This window comes from Heteronotia binoei, chromosome 2, assembly GCF_032191835.1.
Source record: "Heteronotia binoei isolate CCM8104 ecotype False Entrance Well chromosome 2, APGP_CSIRO_Hbin_v1, whole genome shotgun sequence".
Classification (NCBI taxonomy): Eukaryota; Metazoa; Chordata; class Lepidosauria; order Squamata; family Gekkonidae; genus Heteronotia; species Heteronotia binoei.
Window position 1 is genome coordinate 161,459,523 of NC_083224.1, and position 19,646 is coordinate 161,479,168.

The 19,646-nt window shown below is 41.9% G+C and overlaps 1 protein-coding gene and 1 non-coding gene across 6 annotated transcripts in view; one reads left to right on the top strand and one right to left on the bottom strand.

The window, feature by feature from the left end:
* The window catches only part of KCNT2 (potassium sodium-activated channel subfamily T member 2), a 364,082-nt gene that overhangs the window by 287,288 nt on the left and 57,148 nt on the right, over positions 1–19,646 (top strand). For 4 of the 5 annotated variants that reach the window (XM_060232364.1, XM_060232365.1, XM_060232366.1 and 1 more), the window contains 2 exons: positions 7,266–7,400; positions 14,261–14,372. In XM_060232364.1, the coding sequence (XP_060088347.1) occupies positions 7,266–7,400; positions 14,261–14,372 (247 nt within the window). The remainder of the gene's footprint in view (positions 1–7,265; positions 7,401–14,260; positions 14,373–19,646) is intronic. The other variant, XM_060232369.1, reaches the window with a different exon arrangement.
* On the bottom strand, positions 1,323–1,397 carry TRNAP-AGG (transfer RNA proline (anticodon AGG)). The gene has a single exon. It is a non-coding gene; the product is annotated as a tRNA-Pro (tRNA).

Here is a 19,646-nt window from a genome sequence, read left to right on the forward strand (position 1 = left end):
TGTGTGCTCATGAATAAGACCCATCAATGTGAAAAGCATTATGACAGGTTTGTCATCTTAACTGTTTGGCAGATTGTGTTGTCCGGGCCTTCTCCAGATGGTTCTTTGATGAGCTTATAATATATGCTCTAGTAAAAACTGGTTTAACTCATAGAAGCTCTTAAAAGCAAGTCGAGATCTAAAAGGAAAGTGATCAGCAAAGCAGTTCCATTCTTTATCATAAAAGGTACAGGCATGTATAGCCTGCAGGTAGCTTGTTCAGAGCTTTATGGGGCTCCCAACAGAGACCACTCCTCCCTTGCTGGGTTGCTGTCATTCTTTCACTGTGCTACTAGGCTTATGTCACCACAGCCAGACCATTTCTTTTAGAGTTACCAGCTCTGGTTTAGGAAGTTCCTGGAGATTGGGATGGGCGGGGGGGGGAGCACTTGGGGAAGAACTTCCATTTCTCTTAGTCTTTCTGGTATATCATAGTGTCAGGCCTCTGAAGCTGCCATTTTCTGGAGTTCAACTGTAATTCCAGGAGAACTCCAATCACAGCCTGGAGATAGGCAACCCTGATTTCTTCCAAGGCAGATGGTCCCATGCTTCCTCTAGGAACAGCCACGAGGTTATTCTTGCTCGGCCCCTCAGTACACAGTCTGCTCCTGGGAAAGGCAAAAACAGAGCCATGCCTTATAGAGAGAACAAGCTAGAGAACACTTGTAGGGCAGATGCAGGTGTTCCATACTCTTGTTGCATGCGAGATCCTGCAGAATTACACCCCCCAAAACAGTATGGTTGATAACCTCTATTTAATACAACAGGGAAGAGGCAACAATGTATTGTAGCTATTCATCACCTCTTGCGCATACCCAGGGCTTTTTTGAGCAGGAATGCACAGGACTGCAGTTCTGGCTGGGGGTGTGGCCTACTATGCAAATGAGTTCCTGCTGGGCTTTTTCAACAAAAAAAGCCCTGTGCATACCACTCAAATAGTTTTATGCACTGAGCCACCTCTTCACAAGTCTGGGAGTTGTGCCACTCAGAGTGCTGTGTTCCCAGTTGTTCTGAATGGGAGGTTTTCACACTCTTGTAATCTCCAGGTCCCAATTCCATACACTGTATATGTTTTGAGTTAGAGTCTCCAGTATACATAGCTGTGAGCTGCTGGATCTCTCTATGGCAGGAGCTCATGTGCTTGAACATATGAACATATGAAGCTGCCTTATACTGAATCATACCTTTGGTCCATCAAAGTCAGTATTGTCTTCTCAGACTGGCAGTGGCTCTCCAGGGTCTCAAGCTGAGGTTTTTCACACCTATTTGCCTGGACCCTTTTTTGGAGATGCCAGGGATTGAACCTGGGACATTCTGCTTCCTAAGCAGATGCTCTACCACTGAGCCACCATCCCTCCCCAAGGTAATAGTGCTTGACATTCAAGGTAATAGTGCGACACATTCCATTCTATCTGTCTGTCTGCCCAACTGAGAGCCAGTAGGAAGGGAAGAAAGGATTCCTTATTGGCCTGCTTCCTGTATGCATAGAGCAGGCACCCTAAAGAAAGTTTCTTTTAAGACAAGTGGTTTACTCTTTCAATAGAATCATCCAGATTTTAGTACAGATAGAAGCTCCATGCTGGAACTTCTGATATCTGTGTGCTCAAATGTGTCACTACATCTGTGTGGCCTGCATAACATCAGACCCTTGTAAAGTCCCATTGTCCAGAACTGTGATCCAGCTGATCAATCAGAGGGTTGTTTGAAGTGGGCAGTTGCAATGGAAATAAATACAGACATCTAAACTCTGTCTTATCTTTGCAAATAAGTGATCCTAAACACACAAAATAGGAAATGAAGGGTTTCAGTCACACTGAGTTCAGTAGAACTTGCTTCTGATTAAACAGGTTTAGGATCACACTGTCTGGAAGGTAAAGAGAAGCATTGTTATATTCTCTACCTACTTTTGTTCTTCTATTATTTGGTTCTTCACAAACATTTTTTTTTTTACAAATGACATTATTCTGGCTATGCTTAATCAAAATAGCAGACCATTGTTGTCATAATAGGTGCCAAGTCTGAAGTATATGTCATACAAATCACAATGGTTGTAGGTTGTGTAGGAGGGATCTTCCCTGTCATGGCTGTAATCATAATGGCTGAAGGTTGTGTAGGAAGGATCTTCCCGGTCATGGAAATTAGGTTTTGAGACTATAAAACCAGTGAACATAATATCCCAATTAAGTCATTACAGTGCAGATAAATACCACATTTATAATGTAGTATGCTTCAAAGATGTACTCAGCTAGCAAACTATGGCAAAACAGAAAATGGGCCATGTGCAGATGTGGGATTGGTTATGTTGGTGACATCTGCCTTGGACTATGTTTTTGTTTTTTTATAGAGATGTAAACACAATTAAGTTAGCTGAAATATCTTAGCTGAGGTAGAGACTCAAAAAACTTTTGAAAACTGTAAAAATTAAATGAAGAGTCCAGTTAGACACCACCCTCTGTCTTGTGTTTCCAGAAATTAAAAATTAATACTCTGGCAGATGTTCATAACAATGCTGTAGAAATGTAATGACTTGAATGGAGATTGTTTTGGTTAGGGGAAGGAGAAAGAGAGGGAAATTGCAGCAATTTGGCTTAATGCTTAGCTTTTCCAAGTGTGGTATAGTGGCTAAGAGAGGCAGGAGAGAGAGAACCAGCTGGGATTCCCCACTCCTACACATGACCTTGGGCCAGTCATTGGTCTCTAAGAACTTTCTCAGCTCCACCAACCTCACAAGGTAGGTGGAGAGGAAGGGAATGTGATTTTAAGTCGCTTTGAGACTCCTTAAGGAGTATAAACATGGAGTATAAAAACCTACTCTCCTTCTCAAATGTATGTCTGATCTGATTTCAACTCTTAATGGTGTATATGACAGATAATTATATCTACCCTTGTAGACCAATATAGCCGAATATATAGATAGCCCCTGTTAGCCACCAGTCTCTACTGGCAGTATCCTGTGAGGTGGTAAACCCAGTGTTTTACAAAGTTCATGCAGTCCAGTGAATTTTTTACACATTCATTAATTTGCCCAGGACTCTGGACACATTCTGCTGAGCACTCTCAATTTGTACATGATGCTGGGAAAGCCTGTTACTTCACGTGAGAAAGGAACACATCACAAAATGTGTTCAACATTATCCTGTAGCTGTGTGTTGCAGAGGAAAATCAGAAGCGGTGGGGGATGGCTTGGCTATCAGACCTGATCTTTTAATCAAGGAATCCATAAATTTTAAGTCATTCTGAGATTCCTAGGGACACAGTTTGAAAAATACTGCATTAAATCCCAAGCTTTTACGAAGAAAATAGATGCATCCAATGAAATAAGGATGATGTGAAACTGGTGTATAGAATGCATTCCTCTGTTAACTACTGAGGACATCTAAGAAAACAGAAGGAGCCCCACATTTCCCATTGGCTGCAAAGACTGGGGAGATACACTAACCAGATACATGCACTCCAGCAGCAACAACTACAGCTGTAGCCATTGTTGTCCCGCTTGCCTGCATCATGTATAAATGTTCTGGAGTATATTGTGATAATTGTTTTGCTCTATTCCAGTCTGGTTTCAGATGTGGCTATGGGACTGTAATTGGCTTGGTTGTGCTATTGGATTAGTTGCACTGGGAGATGGGGGGCATCTGCACTGGGAGATGGGATCTGTTGACTTCTCTGAACCTCTTGTTGGCTTTAAGTGCTGTTGATCATATCCTTTTGGACCACCATACAAGGTTAGAACTAGAAGGCACCGTTTTGCCGTTGTTTCAGTCCTAACTGGAAGGTAGATTTCAGTGGGTGGTGCTGGAGGACTATAGCTCAGCCTTTTGGCATATGGCCTATGTAGGATTTCCAGGCCTGGCCACCAGTTGAAATCTGATCTGGAGGGGTGCCATTAGTGATGGTGTGATGTCACTTTCAGGGGCCACCCTGAACCGAACCAGAATTTTTAGGTTTGTGCCCATCCCAACTGTCAACTACTGTTATGCTGAACACTCTGCCATCACCAGAATAATAAGATTCAAGTCAACTAGTTCCTTAAAGAGCAACAAGATTTCTTGGCTATAAACTTTTGATAGTCAAAGCTCCCTTCATCAGTTCCTTTCAAGTCTGACCCTCTAAAGCTTGTACCCTGGAAATATTGTTGGTCTTTAAGGTGCTACTGGACTCAGATCTTGCCTCTTGTTGCAGACCAAACTCAGATCTACTAGACTCAGATCATGCTTGCCCACCTGAATCTGCCATTACCAAATAGTGGCAGAGTTCTTAGGAATATGGTGGCCATATGCTCTTGTCTGCAGTATGCAGAGAATGTATTTGCACCAACTTGAAGCTTCCAGTTAATATTCCTTGTCCTTTTCATTCTCTTTGCTCTCCTTCACTTTTTTCAGGGGTTGAGTGTTGATACTGAACTTTCATTCAACAGAAATCAGTAGCTTCTCGTCTGCCTCCTGTCATCTTCTTTGTACTTTCTCATCCAATTTAAAATCATGTTCTTCTACACAATGGAACAGTCTTGCTTTGCAGTAGATACCTTCCTACTTATCCATCTCTTTTGGTTTCTCCAATATTTATGCGCCTTTGGCTTGGATCCAGACAGCTCTTTTGCTCCACTGCTCCCAGCACTCCTCCTTACTTTGTCTCCTGTCCGACATGGCTTTGGTCCATGCATAGTAATCCAAGCAGACCCCTCCTCCTTTTTTCACTAGCAGAATAGCTGGTTGGGTTCAGTTCCTTGCACTGATGCCACTGATGTTGCTGCATAAATTCTCACACTGGCCTACCTCACAGGAAGTGAAATAAGTGCATGAACTCGATGATACCATGACTATGGATTTGGACAGGTCTGTTTTATTCCTCTCAGTAGTAAGGTTATGCTCCAGCCTTAGGAATCTCATTTGCTTGTTTTTGCTTAATTGGATTTAGCATGTTTCCCTCTTTTGCATTGTTACTTCTTTGCATTGCAAAAGATCCTTTAGATCCAAGAAAATGAATGGTTGCCATCAATGTTCTAATAATTTGGGTGAGGAATGATCCTATGGAGAGACTGATTGCTGCTGTTGCTGTGATTTGTTGCTTCTCTGGCATGCTGTCATTAGTGAGTTGCTGGTATCTGCTTCTCTAAGGCTGTTCCACATGTTTTTGTGAAAGCAAGCCTGAGTTCGTCAGGTAGTTAAGAAACCAAAAGTCTCTCCTTGCCTTGAGTACTTGTGTGATGCAAACTTGTATGTTCCATTAATATTTGATGCTGTTAGGTATACTTCTACAAAATAAAGACTATAATGTATCTAGCTGAGATACTCTTCTTCACCGAGTAATAAAAGAGGAGATGGGTGAGGAAAATGTGTTATGGCAGGCATTCTCAATCAGTCCTCATGTAGGAAAGGAGAACTTCCACATGCCAGGAATGCTACTTTATCAGGGAAATACAATTTCATGTAAGAGTTATTTGGATGTGTTTTAAACCATGCAATCTGATGCAGAGTTATTCCAGTATAGACCCCCCCTGGTTTCCATGGGCTTGCACTGGAGTAACTTTGTATAGGACTACATTGTTAATATATTAGAATGGGCTCAGGTAATCCTGCCACCTCACTCAGTAAATGGCAGTTCTTTCCTCTGGTATATTCAGACTCCTTCTTTTGATGGTAGCCATCAGTGTAGGCAGGGCTTCTTTGGTAGCAGGAACTCCTTTGCATATTAGGCCATACACCCCTCATGTAGCGAATCCTCTTGGAGCTTACAGTAGGCCCTGTAAGCTCCTGAAGGATTGGCTACATCAGGGGTGTGTGACCTAATAAGCAAAGGAGTTTCTGCTACAAAAAAAAGCCCTGAGTGTAGGATACAGCCCAGTATTTATAGAGAGATTATGCCAGTCATGCTTCCTAGAAGCCAGTGGAGTTATATCTTGTGGGCTGTCCGATACAGTCAGCCAGGTTTATTCATTTCTAAATTGTCCTTTCTTGCTTCAGTGATGTTGACCTTAATAGTGTCAAGAAAGGAAAAGGAAATTGGCATAATACTTGGCTTCCTGTTAACAGATAGAATGCAAGTCTCAGAAGGTGTGCTCCTTTCCAGCAGCCTTTCCCCTTAATGGTTGTTAAATAGTATGCCAGAATGGAAATTAACTGGTCAAATTTAACCAAAGTGTGAAACTGTATTTTGAAATGAATTTTTAATCATGGGTTAAAGGGACTCCGGCTTAAGAGAGTGGCATAGTAGTTCAGAGTGTGGAGTTCAATCTGGGAGAACCAGGTTTGATTCCCCACTCCTTCACATGCAGCTGCTGATGTGACCTTGAATCAGTCACAAGTTCTTTTGGAGCTGTTCTCTCAAGAGCAGTTCTGAAAAGAGCTCCCTCAGCCCCACTTACCTCACGGGGCATCAGTTGTGGGTAGAGGAAGGGAAAGGAGATGGTAAGCCACTCTGAAACTGAATGTGAAAGGGTGCGGTATACAGTAAATCCAACCTCTCTTTCTTCTTAATTTAGGTACCAGGATATTGTTTAAAGGAAGAGATCATGGACAATGTACAGTCCTCATGTGGGGTCCCAGTTTTAGGAAACTGATTAACTGGGAGCCAATGTTGAGTTCCTATTGGAAATTTAGGAGCTGAGTCACATGACCTTTGATAGCCATTAGGAAAAAATAGTGGAAAAAACAGATGCATCCATTGATTTCTACCTGCCCTATTCCATAAGTTGGCTGCAGTCAGCCACTTACATATATAGAGCTCAACTTTTGGCATACACAGATGCAGCTGAAGCTGAATACTGTACTTCACAATGATGCGCTCAGGCAGCTTGCCTCAGCTAGGGAATCAACACCTGCATGCTTTTCAGACAGCCACGTACTGTATGTGGTCATCAGTTAGTCCTAAGGATCCTACAGTGACCACAGGCATAGACAGCTTTAAGAGGGGATTAGACAGGTTCATGGGGGATAAGTCTATCAATGGCTGCTGGCCATGGTGACTGAAGGGAACCTCCACATTCAGAGGCACTAATCCTCTGAATCCCAGAGCCAGGAAGCAACATGAGGGGAAGGCCTTGGCCTCTGTGCTTGCTGTTGGCCCTCCAGAGGAACTGGTTGGCCACTGTGTGAGACAGGATGCTGGACTAGATGGGTTATTGGTCTGATCCAGTGGGCCTCTTCTTATGTTCTTACAGAACAGTTCTAATTAAGACTGAGCAATGCATTTTTTATGTTACTTAACCTTTGCTCTCTGGATAAAAGCCTAGATGATTTGCTAAGGTGCGGCGTGACCTTTGCTGCCAATGTGGTGGTGGTGGATAAGGAAAGCACCATGAGTGCAGAAGAAGACTACATGGCAGACGCGAAGACCATTGTAAATGTACAGACCCTCTTTAGGTAAGTAGTTGTGCAGCTATGGTATTCCTGACGTGCCTTGGTTAAAATGGGCATATTAAGATTCTTGGTATGGTAACAACATCAGGTTGCAATGTACATTAACTTTCTTTGGTAATTACTTGTTCATAAAATGCATCAGTCTCTATAAAAATGTAGTGGTATATAAATGTACAAATATAAAGAACAACAATAACATTCATATTTAAAAACATATCAAAATACATGCCAGTAATCATGATATAAAAGAGTTCACAATCAGAATGACCAGATCATTTAGAAAAGGTTCACCCAAGGTTGGAACATACAGAATGGTAAAAGTCTTAAACTTTTATCAAGATATATCAAACATCTTTCAGGAATGCATTGCAATAGATCCTCTAAAACTCTGGTTTGGAGAAGAAGTATAGCTCAGGTCCCACCTGAAATTTCCAGAAAAGGGGTTTTTTTTTTTTTTAAACAGAAATACAACTTTCCCACTTCCTTCCTCCCACTGCAGCATCAGTGGGGAGTTAGGGTTCTGCCACTGATGGAAGGGAATCTGCAAAAATCAACCTCAGATACAACCATATATGTTTGAGCTCCCCTTCCTGCATATACTAGCTAAGTTTGAGTATTGGGGGTGTGTGGAGTGTCTTTACGTCTCTCTGATATTTTCCTGTTGACCATAGATTTCCCTTTCAAGATGTTGTAAGCCATGCACTAAGTAGGGGCATTGGTAGATAGGTTATTATGGCACCCATAGACAACAGTTTACCAAGTGGTAAATTACGACTTGATAAGCTGGCCATCCTGCTTCATGTAGTGTAAAATTCTCCATAACAATTCACAGGATGTTATGGAAAACTGGCTTTCCAAAATTTGGATACACAGAAGGATTTACAGAGAATGAATACGTGGGGGGAAGATCATGCTTGCTGTTTCCATCCCCCATGGACAGATTTCCCCTTGATGCTTTTGAGCTCCAGTGATTAAATACCCACTATGCAAAAGTGCCATTTGATAAATGTTAAAAGTAGTCATCTTCTTCCTGGTATAAACAAAAATCTGTTGACGTTCATGGAGCTTTAGATGGTTACTGTAGCAAACCATATTTTACTGGAATGTTTGTATTGGTTTCAATGAGACTTCCTAGGGATGGGCACAGAACAAGAAAAGGGTGATTCATTTTGATCCAGGGTTGACTTGATTGCCCAAACTGTGGTTCATTGTCTTTCATGGTTCATATCATTGCCTGAACTGGTTCATTGGTTCGTTTGGTTCAGGAGGTGTAAAACTCACTGGGAATCTTCAGCCAGCTCTCATCCACCACACACACGGCACACCTGCCCCCGCCCCCCACAAGCGCCAAATCTTAATATGCCTTTCTTCATAGGAAAGGGGTTGCGATCCCTTGCTCATCTTGGTTGCCCTTGTCTGTGGTTTTTACAGCTCTGCAATAGCCGAAGCCATCCACAGGATTTCAAATGAGGCCGCTCTGTAGATCTTGGCCGTTTTATTGTCACCCCTTTCCTAATCCTGGCATGAAATTTTCCTTCTTTCACTGCAGTCACACACTAACTTGACATTTTCATCAATTATAACAATTAGATAAATCTAAAGTTGGGATTTTTTCTGTCCCAGCATGCATCACCTTATACTTACCTTTGGTAAACTTTGCTTGCTGCATAGTTGCCTACTCACCCAATTCAAGTGGAGCCTGCTGTAGCTCACCATCCTGAATAATCTGGTATCACCTGCAAACATGGTGACTACACTGCTCATCCACATTTCCAAATCATTTATTAACAAGTTAAATAACACTGTTGTCAGTTCTAATTCTTGAGGGACCCACTGCTCACTTTCCTCCATTTTAAGAGCTGCCCATTTATTTCTGCAGTCTATTTCCTGTTTTTTAACCAGCTTGTAATCCATAGGTGGCCCCATCCTCACTTTCCTTGATTTCTACACTTACTCGGATGTCTTTGGTGAAGTACCTTGTAAAAAGCCTTTGGAAAGGTCAAGTATATAATGTCTACCAGATAACCTTTATCCACAGGGCCTTTTTTGTAGCAGGAACTCCTTTGCATATTAGGCCACACACCTCTGATTAGCCAATCCTCCCGGAGCTTACAGTAGGCCCTGTAATAGGAGCCCTGTAAGCTCTTGGAGGATTGGCTACATCAGGGGTGTGTGGCCTAATATGCAAAGAAGTTCCTGCTACAAAGAAAAAGCCCTGCTTATCCATTTACAAGTTTGGTGAGGCAGGAATTCCCATTTCAGAATTCATGCCACCATTCCTTCAACAAGCCTTGTTTCTCAACGTGTTTGGTAATTCTGCATTTAATAATAGTACCTACTAATTTACCTGAAGACATTAGGCTAACTGACCTGTAATTTCCTGGATTCACTGTGGAGCTATTTTTAACAATCAGCGTAGCATTTGCTACTTTCTATTCCTACAGCAAATGGAATGGACAACACATCTTTCTCCCATTACAGGCATAATTTTTCTTACAGACATCTTGTCATCTGTATCATGGAGATTAATAGTGATGAAAACACATCCCAGTGCTTCTATTATTGGGCCCATAATTACTTCACTTCTTCTTTTCCTGTTCAAAGTACAAATGCCTCCTGGCCATTCATTTTTAGTTACTGACATTGTTGGGTTTTTTTCTTCTTACAATCTTTTGTTTCTTCTAGGAAAAACACAAACTTTTAAAAGAGCAGAGGAAAATCAGTAGCAATCCTAATTAAAACTTGCTTGCAGAGGTCAGATAAAATATATGATCAACCAAAACGAGAAATAACAGAAGCATATAGTCTGGCTTGATTACACTTTGCGATAAACTGGCTACAATTAGCTCAATCTTGTGTATCTGTGACTAAAGCATTTAGTCACTAGATGGCAGCATTTCCTCAAAATTGAGCTATTAGATACCTCTTTGTTAAGACATTCAAACATGAGAATATATTTTGTTAAACAAATGATAAACTTTTTTTTAATAAAAAAAGACTTTAAAGCAAGTGACTTAGTGAATCAAATCAACTGTAATTCCCTTTGTTGAAATAGTATCAGCATTTTTCTCTGTATTCATGTAAAATAATGTAAAAAGAAAATGTACAAAAGCTGCAGTGAGCATAATCTTTTGGGGATATTCATCACAGAGCAAAATATGGGAAAGATTCTCTGTTATGTCAGTCACTTTTTAAACTGTTTACCTATTAAATCAATCTTATCTATACCACACTGCAAAACTATTACTTAGGTAAAAGCTGCACAATTTGAACTGGGTGGGGCTGAAATCAGTAGTTGGGTATCAGTGGCTTTATACAGAGATGAATGAAAATGTAACTGAATTATATTATGGAATGCACAAGTAATCGGCAAGCAAAGTTCTACTTGAGGACAGCTGTGGTTTGCCTCACTGATTCCTGCATAAGTTATTGATGGCTTGTTATGGGGTTATCAAAAAGTGTAACTTGAGGACACAGTGCAAGGAGATCCCTTGTTTAGTGGCACTCTTGACAATCACATCCATTGTGTGACAATAAGATTACAGCCATTGTGGTGTAGTAGGAAAAAAGGTGAACTAGAGCCAGGCTCTATTCCCCACTCATCAAACAATGCCTTCCTAAAGAGAGTTATGCCCTTTGAAGATGGTTGACTTCAGTGAATTTAGAAAGGTATAACTTTGCTTTGAGTGAAAACTCTGGGTGACTTCAAGCCAGAGACTCTAACCTGCCTTGCAAGGCTGTTGTAAGGATATACTGAAGGAGGGGAAAAGAATTATATATAGATACATATGGTCGTTAATTTCTTTAATTTTTTGTCTTAGTGTGGCACTGCTCAGAGCCGAATTGGCTATATGAGCAGAATCATTAAAGTAAAGTATATTCCACCCTGAGCTCTGGGGAGAAAGTACAGTCTAAAAATATACTATGGCATCTGCTACATAACAAACTGGAGGCTTCCAACTTCGTTAATCTTAAATGGAGGCTAGTGGGTATCAGAATTCCCCAATGTGTATAACATTTCCACAACTTGACCGATACAGTGAAGCCCTGATACTGTATAACTTATGTTGAAGGTAAATACTATCAAACTACCAAAGTTTGTATTCTGAGTTGAGAATTTCTGAACTTCTGGCAGCATCGCTAGTTGTCAGCACAGGCTACCCAGGGAAATGGAAATCCAAACAGGGTCTGGGGATGTGCCAAAGGCTGGGTTATAGGGAGCCAAGGGTGAGAAGCAGGAAACCAGTTAAATCCAGTCTAACACTCCCAAAAGTTCAATCCTGTGCCTGGTTACTTCAGTCTAAACACTTTGAAATCAGTGGACTTGTCGAGAGGAGTAACTGGACACAAGATTGCAAAATGGGCTAGCTGGTTCCCACGGCATCTTCATCCATTCTAGAGTAGAGCAAGAAAATACCAAAGAGACTGGCCTGTAGGTAGTGTCTACTTGATTGCAAAATGTATTTAACAATTCAACAGTGCAATCCTTAGAAAACTTTCCTGGCAGTAAACCCCATTGAATGTGCAGGAGTAGACTCCAAGTAGACAGGCTTATGATGGCACTGCAAAGATCTACTTTCTGAAAACAGGAGATGTATTTTAATCATTCTTATTGGCATGCTGTGCAAGTTCTCACATGTCCTTTTTATAAATATCTCTTTGTATTATTCATCTCTTCCTCACTGTTATTTCAAACCACTGTTGACAGTGCTGCCATATTCAGAGTTACACCCTTCTAATCACACTGAAGTCAATAGGATTAGAAGGGTGTTACACTCCGGTCAGTGGCTTCAGAAGGGTGTTGACACAGTTAATCTGCCATCTATTGTCTCCCGAAGAACTGAATTTTGAGAGGTTTTTATTCTGCTGATCTTCAAGATAGTGTATATACACATACACACAGAGAGAGAGAGAGGGGGGGGTTGCCAACCTCCAGGTGGTGGCTGGAGCTCTCCTGGGATTGCAACTGGTTTCCAGGCAGCAGAGATCAGTTCACAGAGAAAATGGCCACTTTGGAAGGTGGAGTATATGATGTTGCAGCCCACTGAAGTCCCTCCCCTCCCCAAGGCCCACCCTCTTCAGGCACCACCTACAAAATCACCAGGCATTTCCCAACTTGGAGCTGGCAACCTTATCCATAACCAATGTTTCTAAAATTGTAATTGCACCCTCCCCCCCAGTGTTTTGGAATGGAACTCTTCTTAAACATACAGACATATTATTCCTATCTAAATAATGTGTAAATTATCAACACCATTTTAATCTTACATATTTCAGTTCATTTATTGTAATTACCCATTGGCTGTTACAAACCTACAAAAATCTCAAGAAAAGGGAAAATAAACTTAAAGTTAAAACATACAAAAATAAAAGTTAAAACATACAAAGTGTCATGTAAGGTATAACAACAGTATGACAACGGATGCAATACGATGGCAATAACAATAAAGATGTAGACATAAATCTAAAAGTTATCCCTTCGCATTGCCACCTTGGCACGTACCGTATTTTCTTTGCTGCAAAGGCAAAGACTGAAACTTTCTGGGAGATATAAGCATGAATATCAGATAAAAGAAATACTATTTTTTCTTCAATTGAATAAGCACTTAGGCCTGACAGAATTCCATCTAAAAATTTAGCTCTTATTTTTTCTTCAATTGAATAAGCACTTAGGCCTGACAGAATTCCATCTAAAAATTTAGCCCTTGGACTGGAATAGAAAGAACAGAAAAGTAAATAATGAGGTGAATCCTCAATTGCATGAGAACAGCAAATGCATAAACGTTGGGCCACTGGAGTTTGGTTAAAACAACCTTCCATGATTGCTGTTGGCATTGACTAGAATCGTAAGGAGGTAAAGTTCGCTCTAAGAACATGATTAAAAATGTTAACTAAGTATGGAGATCTTGTGTGTTCCAGTTTAATTAATTTGTACCATGGTGCTATTTTTGATTTTATTATTAAGGTATGATCTAGTCAGGCATCAGAGTCAAATATTCATTTTCTAAAATGGTATTTGTCAGTTGTGGGATCTAAGAAGTCATCAAGGATAAGGTATCTTGAGCGTATGCTATTAATAAGCTCAAGGCACTGAGGATCTTTAGCTAACAGAAGATTGAAAGACTGATGACTAAGGGAATTAGATCTTGAGTTTTCAACCCTTTTCCAATATCTAATGATTATTAAGTGCGCCCAAGCCATAAGAGAAGGGACATATTGTAAAACATTATTTCCTCTGTAGGCTACACTAGACAAATCATTGTTTTCTCTGAGCTTTCTTCTTCTATCATAGGCCTGACCTCTTTACAAGAGTATGGTTGCCACCCCCCACCCCCCATTCTAGGTGGGGTTCCTCTCCACCTGCAAGTGTCTCAAAATGTTGCATGATACATCACCTAGAAGTGACATCATTATGCTGCCAGTGTTGTGTGGTGACTTTCTAGGTTTTGGGCAAAACTCTATGGTAAATTTGGAATCAAAACCATAGAGTTTTTCCGAAAACCTAGGGCATTACTGTGCAACATTGGCAGCATGATGACATCACTTCTGGTAGCCTATCGTCAGCTTGTAGGTAGGACCTGACAACCCTATACAACCACAGTGCTGGTAATTATTCTCCAGTGTGTTCTCTGTACTAAAATGTTCTACAGGTGGCTCTTTGGAAATTAATATGCTAGCTTCCCTCTGAATCTCTGCAGGACATTTGTTTTATTCTAAGAATATTTGCCTCTCCCAAAAGATACCATTTTGTTGGACTCTTATGGGTTTAAACTTATGTGTAATTAGGTTCTGTATATGTTAACTATGTTTTCTCTAGTGTTACTAGAAATATCTGTACTCTCTTCTTCTTCTTCTTAAAATAGGTTATTCTCCAGTTTAAGCATCATCACCGAATTAACTCATCCCGCTAACATGAGATTCATGCAGTTCAGGGCCAAAGATTGTTATTCGCTTGCATTGTCAAAACTGGAGAAGGTAAGATAATACTTTCTATAACTGGATTCCAGTTCTGTTATTCTAATTCAGTTCTTTTCAAATACAATGGAAAGAAATATTTTCAAGCATTCAGAATGACATACCTGCTTCCCACCAGGAAATGTTTCTATCAGAAATTTTGAATTATGAAATTCAAATTGGCATTCTTTTTATTTAGAAATTGGAATGCTTTATAACCTGACTTGTTTTGAGCTTATCAGGCATCAAATATCAGATTGCCATAAAATTGTCAAATATTCAAGGTATCGGATAAAAAAATTCTATGTCAGCTATAAAATACTGTCAAATATATAATACAATTGCATGCCAGTTACTAAGTATGATGCACCAGTAGTTTTCAAACTGTCTCCCAAAACTATCCTCCCTGCCTTCTTTGGAAGATCATCAGGGTTTGTTAGTGAGAAAATATGGAATGGCAAACCAGCTTCCCTGACATCTTGTGTATCAGCTGTTAGTACTATTAAATGCTAAATACTATTATGTGTCTTGTGCCTAGAGTTGGAACTCACAAACCCTTTTCCTCTGCTGAGAGATTTCTCCAGGCTTAGGTTCCTTCTGGCAAAAGAAAGGGCATGGGATCCAACCCAAAATATTATTATATATCAAATAATGAAATAAATATCACAGAACAAAGTAGGGTTGCTTGGCCAGTGGGGGTTTCTTGATGTTTTCCTGGGATACTGGAAGTGATGCTGGGCTACTTCTGATCAGGGGTGACACACTGGTTTTTGGGGGAAATTCAATGATAAATTCAGCTTCAAACCATAGAGTTTTGCCCAAAAACTAAAGTGTTGCCCCCCAAAAACCGGAGTGGTGCCTAGAGTGTTCCTAAAGCTGGAGGTAGGCCTGAAGTAGGCCTGAAACTGGAAGCAGGCCTGAAAAAGTCAGTTGGCTAAAAAAGTCAGTCAGTTGCTTCAGACCAACATGGCTACCATCTGAATCCAATCCATGAGATGTCATGCAGATATTAAACAGTTTGGCATATTGCCCTGACTTAGATAGCCCAGGCAAGCCTGATCTTGTCAGATCTCGGAAGCTAAGCACAGTCGACTCTGGCAACTACTTGGATGGGAGACCTCCTTGGAACACCAGCAGCTGAGAGGTGAAGTTTGTCAAGTTTTTATGAGTTTTAAAAATACCACAAAACTGTTCTATTTCAAATCTAGAGAATTGTGAAATATTTTTGTATTTGGTTGGAAGCAAATTCATTTTTGATCCATTTCCAGTTGACTTATCCTCAGGGCTCAGGAACCCTTGCCACATCAATTTGTTGGCAGAGTCACCCTTGAACACCTGCTGTGGAAACCACCAGAGAGGATGACAGGTTCCAGGGAGCAGTTTCTTGTCAGTCAAGTTTGTTATACTGGTTGATTGATCTATGTAAATAGAAAGTGCATTTTAGATGCTTTTATGCAGCTGCACCTTGGAATGGTAGACTGGTAGCTGAAGGCTACCTCTCTTTCCAGAAAGTTTCTCTGCTGCTGCATTGCCAAGTAATACTCCCTGAAGCATAGTTTGATAACCATAGTTCTCATCTTTGTTGGAATTTCTCCTGTATGTTTTGAAGTGGAATAAGATGTCCTGCAGGTTTGACAGAGTACATATAATCCTGTGTACATTTGTGCAGGCAATCATCAACCACCTCTTTTTTCCTTGAAAACCCTGCAGGGTTGTGCAAGTCAGCAGTGCCTTGACAGCACTTTCCAATACCACCACCACCATGTTTATGCACATGTACAAGTTAAATCAATCTGTTTTTAAGAAAGCTAGCTGAGGATCTGATTTTCCAAAATAGATAGTAAGCTATAAGCAATCTTATTTAAACCGCAGCCTGACAATTTAATTGCTGACGGGAATACAATGTGTTTCAGAGTAAATTTGAATTAGGGACTCTGGTGTTTTAAGCAAATATCTAATGGTTTAGAACAAAAACGGATGCTAACACAGAGCCTATCCATTTACTTTTAATTTTATGTGCCATACAATTCATTAATTTTACACGAATTGTAAATTTTTATCTGTCTATTGCATTATTATGCTGCTTTCCCCCAAGGAGCAAGGCTGAATACATGGGCTCGCCCTTCCCCATTTCTCCCCGCAACAACTCCGTGAAATAGGGTAGGGTGACAGTGGGTGACTGGGCCAAGGTCAACCATTGTACTACACCCATTGATTGTTGTCTTTATGAATAAAATTAAAATAAATAGTAATGGCAGAACGAAGGTTTGAAACTTGGGCTTCCAAGTCGAATCTGACAGTCTAATTGCTACACTACAGGGGCATTGTCTGAACAAGTCCATAACCAGATTCTTCTGTTGATAAACACTTCCACTGTGTTTTCTCTCTCTTCAAAATGTACTTGCATACAGTGGCATTCAATACCCATCCTTTCAGTTCCAACTTTCTTTATTATAAACATATAGGAACCATATCCAAGCTAGAAACCTTGTTTTTACTCTTGCTGTTGGCAGGGTGGGGGTAGGGGTGAACAAAGTGCTTGCTAGTCGAAGGCATTTCAGAGAACCAGCTTTGCAAATGATTTAGAGTAGGGCTTTTTTTCTGGTGCCAGAACAGAGTTTCAGAACCTCTTAGTAGAAACAAAAAATATTTTATTTATTTTTTTATTTTATTTTATTCGATTTATATCCCGCCCTACCCCACCGAGGCGGGCTCAGGGCGGCTCACAACACAAAAGCTAACAAGAATCAATTTAAAAATACATTAATAATTATACAATAAAATACATAAAACTCACATCAATATGCACTATGCTACCTTTCCTTAAATCAATTCTTCAAATATTCCAGTATTCAATCATCTGATGTTCGAGATTTAATGTTCAGGCATTCCGATATCAATTAATGATATGCCAACCGGAAGAGGGCTGTTTTGCAGGCCCTGCGGAACTGTTCAAGGTTCCGCAGGGCCCTCACCTCCTCCGGGAGCTGGTTCCACCAACAGGGAGCTGCAATCGAAAAGGCCCTGTCTCTGTTCGCTTTCAGACGGGCCTCCTTTGGCCCAGGGATTATAAGGAGGTTCTGAGACCCCCATCTCAGCACTCTCTGGGGAACATGTGGGGAGAGATGGTCCCTAAGGTAGGCAGGTCCCAGGCCATAAAGGGCTTTAAAGGTCATAACCAGCACCTTGTACCGAACTCGGTATGTTATCGGCAGCCAATGCAGTCCCCGAAGCCTTGGCTGAATGTGCTCCCATCTGGGGAGCCCTAACAACAGCCGGGCAGCGGCATTCTGCACTAGCTGCAACTTCCGGGTTCGGCACAGCGGTAGCCCCATGTAGAGGGCATTGCAGTAGTCCAGCCTCGAGGTGACCATTGCATGGATCACTGTTGCCAGGTCGCCGTCCTCCAGGAAAGGGGCCAGCTGCCTTGCCCTCCTGAGATGAAAAAATGCGGACTTGGCAGTGGCTGCTATCTGAGCCTCCATAGTTAGAGTAGGCTCCAATAGCACCCCCAGGCTCCTAACCCTGTGCGCCGCTGTCAGAGGCACACCATCGAGGGCCGGTAAGGGAATCTCCCTCCCTGGACCACGGCGACCCAAGCAAAGGACCTCTGTCTTCGCTGGATTTAGCTTCAGCCCGCTCAGCCTGAGCCATCTAGACACGGCCTGCAATGCCAGGTCCAGGTTTTCTGGGACACAGGCAGGTCGGCCATCCATAAGTAGATAGAGCTGGGTGTCATCAGCATACTGGTGGCAACCCAGCCCATATCTCCGGGCAATCTGGGCAAGAGGGCGCATGTAGATGTTAAACAACATCGGGGAAAGAACTGCTCCCTGAGGGACCCCGCAATCCAGCGGGTACCTCCGGGACAATTCACCCCCAATCGCCACTCTTTGTCCCCAACCCTTGAGGAAAGAGGTAAGCCATTGTAAAGCCAACCCCTGAATCCCCACGTCGGCGAGACGACAAGTCAGCAACCGATGGTCGACCGTATCGAACGCTGCCGATAGGTCTAACAACATCAGTACCACCGAGCCGCCTCGGTCCAGATGCCGCTGGAGATCATCCACTAGGGCATCCAGCACTGTCTCCGTCCCATAAAAAGTCTAAAAGTTCATGAGGGGCACCAGGGGAGCATGGCATCATATGTAACACCACAAAAAATATTAACATTAAAAAAAAAAAGATTTAAACTACAGGATTCCCAGTAGCAATTGTGAGCGAGCAGGGAAGCAGCCAGATAGTACAAGGGACTTGTTGGTCTTGTCAAGGGTGAGGCACATGCTGTGAGCCTGGGGAAAGTCTGGGGCAGGTTCAGGTGGGAGAGAGAAAATCAGCTGCAGCCTATCCAACTGAAGGTTTTCTCCCCCAGCAGCAGCATGCCCCAGCTGTTGTTCCATGTGCTGACTCCCAGGTGAGCACAGCTTGGGTCGCAGCCCTGGTGGGCCCAAGCCAAAGCTACTCAGCCATGTGCCAAGGCATGCATGACCTTGTCAGGGTGCTTCTTGAGTGCTTTTTGGGTGGCTTCCCCCGCTGTGCCCCAGCACATTGGGGGCAGAACCTGGGCTACCCTTTTCTGGCTCTGCCTGGTGGAGCAGTTCCATCAGCGCAGCCAACCAGGCTGCAGCCTCCACCACTTTTACCTTCCGGATTCCCTTGACCTCTGCTGATCCCTCTTAGTAAGAGCTACTCTGCAATGATAATAAATAAGGACCTTTTTGCAATGGTAGCAGTGGGCTTTTTCGGATAAGGGAGCACTGCAAAGCCAGGGGGAGCTGTCACATGTGTGTGTTTATGTGTGTAGACCACTTGATGACTGAGAACCATGAAAAGCACTTTGTACTGTTTTACTGAGGCTATATTGAAATGCAAAGCAATTGATGATTGTTCATCATCATCAAGGGATTCATCAATCAATTCAGTAGAAATTTCAACTCACAATAATTCAGGTTTGGAACCTCAAAATACAACAGGTGACTCAGAGGGTTCCACTTTAGTCTCTGAAGTTAATGAAAGCTTCTGGCCCAGTTGCTGGACTGTAGAGCAGAAGAACGAATGATAGGAAGGGAGAGCATGGTTATTTTTTTCATGATGGCAAGCTAGGTTGCTCAATGTGCAAAACTGTTGGATGCTTAGGCACAGAGAAGAATGTGGGTATGTGGCTTTTTAAAGAATGGATAAATTATGAGTTGACATTTTATAGGTCATTTTCGCACTGACCTTACTCCGGAGCGATGTCCCTCTTCACCGCGCAGCGTCTGCGCGGATTTCGCACCAACTGCTCCGCAGAACCCG